Source organism: Sciurus vulgaris (genome assembly GCF_902686455.1).
Source record: "Sciurus vulgaris genome assembly, chromosome: 18".
NCBI classification, from domain to species: domain Eukaryota; kingdom Metazoa; phylum Chordata; class Mammalia; order Rodentia; family Sciuridae; genus Sciurus; species Sciurus vulgaris.
Window position 1 is genome coordinate 18015423 of NC_136479.1, and position 8752 is coordinate 18024174.

The following is an 8752-nucleotide window of genomic DNA, read 5'->3' on the forward strand; positions in this document are numbered from 1 at the left end:
TCATAAAGAGCCTGGGATAAGATGTACAATCCCCAATGCATGCCCCTGGTGACTGACTTCCTCCAGACACACCCCACCTGCCTATCATTCTCCCCCAGTTACAATCCTTTTAAATTATTAGCCATCAATGGATTAAGCCAGAGATTAAGTTACAGCTTTTATAATCTCATCATTTCATCTCTGAACCTTCCTGAATTGACATAGGAGCTTTTGGGGGACACTTCATATCCAAACCATAACACTAACATAATATATTATAGACATAAAACAGGAGAAATAGTATACAAATTTATTCACAAGCAAAAAAAATCACAAATGTGTTGGAAAATCACAGGACTGTGATTAGCCCCTCGTGCAACATGATGTGGAAGCTTCTATACCTTTTGCTGCAGGGGAGGGAGAGAATAGGGCCGTAAATGAGGTAAATGATTTTTCAGGGAATTCAATGAGTCTGGAGAACACACAATGACCTGGGACAGAGTCTGGCTGGAGGAACAGACAATGGATCGTAAATGATTCTCTATGGGACTGAAATAGAGGCAATGGTGTGTGACAAAAGTCTGTCCACGTGTGTTGACAGACTTACGTCTTTCTTCCTGTGAAATGAGTTTAGTTAATGAAAACTCGGGAAGGGACCAAAGGTAATTGCTTCTTCTTTAGTGGGTCTGGACTTTCGGCAGATAAGGGGAATTTGCAGAAAGCCTCTCCCTGTGCTTGAGAGGAGGAGGAGGGTGTGCATGGGGCTGGGGTGGGGAGGAGACAAGGTCAGAGGGACCTTAATTCTGAAGTGGCTTTTTGTAAAGCCTTTTAATTTCCTTTAGATCAAATTATTCAGCATGAAAAAGCAAAAAACAAATAAACCCAAAACCACTATATTTCCAGATTACCATTCTCTGAGCCCCAACACAGCCAGCATGTTAGCAAAGGTCTGCAGAACAGCCAGACAGGCAAGAAGCCCACAAGGGACTGATCTCATCGTGTCCTGGAGTGACGGGTTGGCTAGGATCCGCTTCTCCATACCTATCTTCTCCTACCAGGTTTTCTAGGCAGTTTGAAACCCCTTCCAAAACGTTACCATCATAGCTGAGGATCAAGAGGGGCAGAGTTGTCTGGGACCCTGGGCAGCCCAGACCCTTGTGTTGGGTCACTCGGGCAGCCAGATTGAATCTAAGGCTAGAAGCATTCCGTCTTCTCTCCACCTTCAAGGGTGCTCAGCTCCTGACCCCAGGGCTCCTCCACTGTCCCCTGGCTATATCAGTTACCAAACTTCCAGAAATAAAAAAGAAAAGTCAACAAACATTTGTTTATTATATTTAAATGCCATCATAACACTGGAGAGAGCTCTTGAGCACTTCTCAGGTAGTGACTAGTGAATGGAAGCCCCAGAGCTAGACCGCTGCAGTGGTGGTCTAGCCTAGAACACTGGAGAATGTGAATTCAGCTTTGAGTCCTCCGTGGCCAAAGTGAGCTGTGTCCCTCCCTGTCCCGCCCTCACGCTGCTCCTCTAGCAGGGACCCTCGGTCAACCCAGATGCCACCATTCACTCAGTCCTGACAGAACTTTCCCTCTCCCAGTCCACAACTGCTCCATCAGCAAATTCTGTCGGCTTCGCCTTCAAAATATAAAAGAAAGTGCCCCTGTGGTTGTTAAATACTCTGCTACTCTCCCAGCACCCACGGCACCTGGAATCCAGTAGGTGCTCCATAAAGACGTGTGCAGTAATAAATTCATTTGCTCATTCAAAGACTGAATGGGTTTTAAGTGGACACGGCCAGGCTCTGTACTTTGCAAATGCAGGTGTGTGCTGGGGAAGATTCTGCGTTTTGGTGAGCGGCAAATGCTCTGATAGGAGTCCCTGTATCCAAGGCTGGGTACATAATTTGCAGGTCCCAATACAAAAGGATGATTTTGGGCTCCTGGTTCAAAATGTAGGCAAAAAAAAAAAAAAAAAAAAAAAAAAAAAAAAATCATTGACTGTCTTCTGCAATCTCTCTCTTGACCTGTCATAGCATTTTCTATTTATTGTTTAATGTCACCCTCCCTTGGGCCTGGGGACACGTTAGCGTGAGCGCTAGCCTTCCCAGGGGCCTGGGGCTTACACCTGACCCTGATTCTCCCTGTGCTCATATGCCCAGGCCCTCACCGGGGACAGATGATAGTGGTCACTGAGAAGAGGCAGGAGAGGACAGAAAACCTATCTATCCCAGGGAGGTGGGGAGGCGGAGAGTGGGGAACCCTGTGAATTAGAGCTCCAAGCCCCTAGCGTGGGCCCCACGTGCTCTTGGACTTGACTGACAACACACAGGTTCAAAGACAAAGTTGTTACGACTCTCAGGATGGTGACAGCAGAGTGCTAACCCCATCGGAACCCAGGCCCCTGAGCGGACTGCCCTAGCCTGGTGCCTACGTCCCATGTGGGCTCGTTCTGCCATTTCCGGCCCCGTCTTCCCCTCGGGCACCCCCAAGCCCGTGGCAGGTGGACCCCAGGGGCTGGCGGGTGCGGGAAGAGGCCTTTCTCCGTCTCTCCGCAGGGGCCGTGAGGGCCTCCAGCGTCTTCCCCATCCTCAGCGTCACGCTGCTGTTCTTCGGGGGACTCTGCGTGGCGGCCAGCGAGTTCCACCGCAGCAGGCACAACGTCATTCTCAGCGCAGGCATCTTTTTTGTCTCTGCAGGTGAGTGTCTTGCCCCCGCCCTGGGATCTTGACAGACCCCAAACGGAAGCCACGGGGACAAAGCCACGCTACCCAGGGTCCCCTCCAGGGAAAGAGCAAGCAAAGGTCCAGCTCCTGGGGCTGAGGCTGAGCGCGCGAAGAATGTCACTAGAACCAAAGATGCTGAGATCCCAGCTGGGGAAGACAGGAGGGGAAGACAAGGCCACAGGGTGGCAGGGTCGGCTCAGAGTCAGACAGACTGACGGACAGAGAGCGCACACCCCGAGGGGGACCCTCGACCGTGGGAACCAGACGGATTCGTGTATCCCAAAGGGCACCTCTGGGTTCACTTGGGCATGTTGCACGCTGACCTTGGACCTTTGAAACGCGTTTACCATAAACCCCGCCCATCTCCAGAGGGAGCAATGCCACCTGATGAAAGGCCAGAGAGAATCACAGAACCAGGCAGGGCGTGGGCAAGATGGGACCGGACTTCTCACCAGCCATGACCTTCAGAGTTTGCACCCTAAGACCCCCTAGCGGATGCCGCAGAGGCAGAGAGTACCAAGCCCCCTATGTACTGCTTTTTCCTACAAATGCATAACCTATGATAAAGTTTGGTTTATGAATCAGGCTTGGTGAGACATTAGCACATATATTAAAAATACGTTTTATTTTTAATACATAATAATACAAATAGAGTAGTAACAATATATGCTCATTAAAGTTATTTAAAGCATTTGGATTGCCTTTTTTCTGGAATTTTCTATATAATATTTCCAGACCACGTGTAAATAAAACCCTGGAAAGTAAACCCGCAGCTCAGGAGAGCCACAATGGCAGAATGTTTATTGAGGTGGGGAGAAATAAGATAGGCTCACCCTCCTGGATTTGAGTCCTGTCTCTACCTGCAGCTTGGTTTCCTCAGCTCTGAGATGGCAAAATAATAATAAGATCGACTTCACAGGGTTCTTGGAAGGAGACTGAGTACAAAGACCACAATGTTACTTGTTTTTTGTGTGTGTTGACAGACCCTTATTTTATTCATTTATTTTTAAGTGGTGCTGAGGATCGAGCCCAGTGCCTCACACGTGCTGGGCAAGCACTCTATCCACTGAGCCACAACCCCAACCCCACAGTGCTACTTCTTAATATGTTCCTGACATATTCCAAAGTCGGGACCCTGTCGGACCTTGCTTGGGTTCTTTCCCCACTGTTTCCCCTTCTACAAAATGAGGATGTGAGGACTATCTGGCTGAGTCTCTGGCAAGCCACTCAAGCTCCAGACCAGGGAGAAAGCCACCACAGGGTGGCTGTGGCCTCTGTCCCAGCTCTGTGTAGACAGATGCTAACGAGTGGCAAACCCAGAGACTCGTTCTGCTTCGGGGCACATTTCTGTTACCGGTGGCCCCTCCTGGCCCTGACCGACAGGGAGCATCAGTACCAGTGTTGTGCTGAAGTGACAGTCTCCAAAGAACAAGAGAAGATCATTATTTTGTCCCCCAAGGGGATTGTTAGGGAAGCGTGTGTCACCAGCCACGCTCTTTGCACCAGGGATATCATGAGGCATGGCAGGTAGATTAGGTACAGAGGAACTAGAGAGCTCAGAGGGGAAGCCAGAGTTTAGACCCCACCACCAATCTCCCCCAGGAACCCTGAGAGTCTCAGGGGGTTTTCCAGCTATAAAATGGAAGAATTGGAGGATCCGACACTCTCTAAGCGTCTCTTTTGGCTCAGCTACAAAAATCAACAACCTTTTATTGAGCACTTGCTGTGTTCCAGGCACTGGGCATAATGCAAAAAAATAAAATAAAATAAACTTATGAGCTCTGAAGCTCCATTAGCTGCTGCTGCAAAGCTTGCCTCGACTTCTCTGTTGTGTGACCTTAGGCAAGTCACTTACCTCTCTTTGACTCAGTTTCCCCATCTAAAAAGCTGGAGGTGATAATGGCCCTCCTTCTTGAGGCTGTGAAGACCAACCGAGTTAGTATGCACAAATGTGCCTAGAACATGCCCAACTCAGTGTGTGCTGGATACATAGTAGCTACTCCTTCTTTTTTTTTTAGTTGTAGATGGACAGCATACCATTATTTTATTTGTTAATTTTTGTGCGGTGCTGAGAATCAAACCCAGCACCTCACCTATGCCAATCAAGCACTCTGCCACGGATCCCCAGCCCCAGCCCATAGTAGCTGTTCTTATACACGTTGTGTACCCAATTTTCACATCAACTCATTCACTCACTCAGATAAGCACTGTGTTCCTGCTTTAGATCAGGCCCCAGACAAGGAGTTCATAGCAATGAGCAAACCTAGTCCCTGTCTTCAGGAAGTTTACAGTCTCACAGGTGGGACCAAGTCACTGCCTAGTCACACCTTGCTCTTCCTGAACCTTGTTACTGAAATCTAAATCTACTACCACGGCCGAGCCGTGGCTTCAAATTCCACCTAGAGCCCCATGTGGTGGGGCATGCCTGCAATCCCAGTGACTCAGGAGGCTGACACAGGACCGCAAGTTCGAGGTCACCCTTAGTGAGACCCTGTCTCAAAATAAGATGAAAAAATAACTGGAGATGTGACTCAGAGGTAGAGTGCCCGTGGGTTCAGTCCCCAGTACAAAAAAAAAATTATTTTTTCACTTGGATCATTTCCTAGTTGTGTCAACCTAGGAAGTTACTTAATATCCCCAGTTTCCTCATCTGCAAAAGGGGAATCATTTAAAGAAAAAAAAAAAAAAAAAAAAAACAGGCCCGTTTTGAAATGGTGCCTTACAAATGATTGGCAGTTCACTTGGCTTCCTGCCTCTTTAACCCAGTTTGACATCTGAGCCTCTTTTTGAACTTCTTTTTCTTTCATTTATATTCCCCACCCCCAGCAAGACCCCTTTGGTGGGTTTCCTCAACTTTGCCACCAAAATGTTCTTGCTGGCCATGGAGATAGCAAGCAAGGCCCTGGGGGACCAGAGGGCCTCACCAGAAGCCGCCTTCAGTGAGCTGAAATGCCTTTGAAGTCTGCCTCCCATTTAACTTAAAAATTCATGTGAATTCTGCTTTCTCCTCCTTATTATATCCATGTTCATTTTAATATAAAAGAATGTGCCCTCCTTACTAATCTTCCAGCCAAATTGACACTACAGGAAGAGGGACCGTTTTTCATCCCATCAGGTCCCTTGCGGCCTGACACGGAGCAGGAGGTGCCAACCCTCAGAGTGAGAAATAGCACAGTGATTAGAAGTTGCTGAGTCCCTGATGAATGCCAGGACCTGGTAATGCCAAGAGGACACAGAGCAGGAGCAGACCCTGGCCCTGGCCCTGAAGGACAAGTCCTAGATGGAGCATAGCCAGAAGTCCCATTCAAAATATTAAGAACAACCTCCATGCAGATGCTCCTGCCAATCAGAATGATAGCCCTGAAGCAGATGCTGTGGCCCCTGACATGCCAAGCTTTAGTCCTTAGTTGCTTGATTATGGGGAGAAAAGGGGAGATCCAGAAAGAGTACTAAGTGTCCACAGAGTGTTGGAAAGACTCAGGAATCTCCTGGAAATGATTACTTACCAATTGGCGCAAGAACAGTAAAGAAGGACAGATTCCATTTAGCACTACTTTACAGGTAGTCTACCTTTGGAGGTAAGGAACGGCCAAACCCCTTGAGTCACTGTTGGCACCAACTCTGAGTGAGGCCCCTTAAGTAGAAGGACAGAAAGAGACATTTCCCATCTGGACCAATAATGTGATAAGGTATCAGAGATGAACACAACCTTCAAAAACTACTTGTCCGTCTTGTCATTCTCTATGGAATTTATTTCTCTCCAATGAGCTGAGCTGCTATTCCAATGTTCTCCTTTTGGCACTGGGGCAATCTAGGTCTGCAGACCTGGCCTTTTGGGGAAAACAGCTTTGGGCCCTCCAATTATTGGCACTCAAACATTAGCCAACCTAAGACTGGTTATCTTACTCTACACAGACAGAAAGACGTTCAGCTACTGTCCCTGTTCTCCCAGGTTGCAGCCCCAGACCCGAATACATACACTGGACATCTCCACCAGCACTTCCAACCTAGTGTAGCCAAATCTCTGTTCCCTGAACCTGGTCTCTCTGCTGTCTCTTATTTTAGTTTGAGATGCCACCAGCCTCCCAGTCATCCACGGTAGGATACTAGGAGGTCATTCTTGAGTCTCTCGTGCCCCATCCTCCAGAGCCTTTCTCTTGGCTCTGTTTCCGGATCCAGCTGCAATGTGGCCTCACCTTTCAAAGCAAGATGCTTAGTGTCTCTCTCTCTCGTGCTCTCCCTCTCTCTCTCTCTCTCTCTCTCTCTCTCTCTCTCTCTCTCTCTCTCTCTCTCTCTCTTTGCTTCAGAATCACTTTCTATGTGCCTCTAGTAAAGTCTTCACTATATTTTGCTCCAATTGCATTTATCCGTCAGTCTCTTCTACCATCGGTGAGAAATTCAAGGGCAGGGAACTGTATCTTGTTCATCTTATCGTTCTCATGACTTAGCGCCAAAGGACTGAGGGTTGAATTGTTTCTAAGGGAAAATGCATGCCCCCTGAGTACCACTGCCCTGGTGAGAGAAACAGGACGGAATCTTTACCTGAATGGGCACTGGCCAGGACTGAACCCCAGAATTCCTCATTTCCCGGCAGAGCTCAGCAGTGGGATTTCTCTGCCATTATCCATTTCTCCTCTCTCCCCCTAACCTCCCCATTTTCTATAAAGAATTCCAAGACTCAAAGTGACAGTTGCCTCTGAGGTTGATCCCACCTGTGTTTTTGTTGGTTTTTCCCATTTTCTCAGGCTTAAGCAACATCATCGGCATCATAGTTTATATATCAGCCAACGCTGGAGACCCCGGGCAGCGTGACTCCAAAAAGAGCTACTCGTATGGCTGGTCCTTTTACTTCGGAGCCTTCTCTTTCATCATCGCGGAGATCGTGGGCGTGGTGGCCGTGCACATCTACATAGAAAAACATCAGCAGCTGCGGGCCAAATCCCACTCGGAGCTCCTGAAGAAATCTACCTTCGCCCGCCTCCCACCCTACAGGTACAGGTTCCGGAGGCGGTCCAGTTCTCGCTCCACCGAGCCCAGATCCCGAGACCTGTCCCCCATCAGCAAAGGCTTCCACACCATCCCTTCCACTGACATCTCTATGTTCACCCTGTCCCGGGACCCCTCCAAGATCACCATGGGGACCCTCCTCAACTCGGACCGGGACCACGCTTTTCTACAGTTCCACAATTCCACGCCCAAAGAGTTCAAAGAGTCGCTGCATAACAATCCGGCCAACAGACGCACCACGCCTGTCTGAGCTGACCTCTGACCTCTGCCCCGCGCCCAGCACCGCCTTGGGGGAAGTGTGCACAGGTGTCTCTAAGGTTGCATGGCATGGTCCTCGTGATGGTTGTTACTTCTCACAAAGAATGAAACCAAATGGACTCAGCCCTCTCCCACGTGGGTCCCCCGCCCGCCAGGACCTCATCCACCCTTCCCTCCCTAACTTCTCCAGCCGGTTCCCCTCGTGTGGCTCCTCCCTCTGTGTATCTGTGCCCTATGTCCCCCTCTCGTCCTTCCCTGCTGGAAGGACCTCTACGTTTTTCCCTCCTTGGAAGAGGACTTTACCAAAAGTCACAGGTGGTGGCCGGCAGGGGGGATTTCCAAATCCCCCATCAGGTGTGCGTATAGCTGATCCCATTGTCCACCCAACACAGATCCTCAGGGAACCAACCACCCAGGTGGCCCTGAGGGAGGCATTCACCTTTACGTGTTAGAAAAAAAATAATAATAATAATAACATGATCAGAAATCAAAGATGTCAGAGTCCCGAAGCAGCTAATGTAATAAGCACTCATGTTATTAAAGGTTTTGCCTTGTAATCAACTGAGCTGGGGTGGTTTTGTTTTCTTTTGTTTTGTTTATTTTCTGGGTGTCTCCCACACAAGCTCGTCACCTGCCACCACTGGCTGATTTCTCTCTCGGAAGCTGAATTCCGTCCAGTCTCACTCCAGCCTCCCCCTCTGCCTCACTGAGGCCAGCAAGATGTTCCCTGTAGATGCCAGACTCAGCGTGTCCTCTGGGGCAGTGTGGATGCTGGCATTTGAGGTCTG

At 49.0% G+C, this 8752-nt stretch overlaps 1 protein-coding gene across 1 annotated transcript in view; it reads left to right on the forward strand.

Annotated features, from left to right (window-relative positions):
• Nucleotides 1–8481, forward strand: part of CACNG3 (calcium voltage-gated channel auxiliary subunit gamma 3) — a 77569-nt gene extending 69088 nt beyond the window's left edge. Inside the window, exons 3-4 of the mRNA XM_079121137.1 lie at nucleotides 2532–2672; nucleotides 7445–8481. Coding sequence (XP_078977263.1) covers nucleotides 2532–2672; nucleotides 7445–7956 — 653 coding nt within the window. The 3' untranslated portion in view covers nucleotides 7957–8481. The remainder of the gene's footprint in view (nucleotides 1–2531; nucleotides 2673–7444) is intronic.
• The last annotated feature ends 271 nt before the right edge of the window (nucleotides 8482–8752 follow it).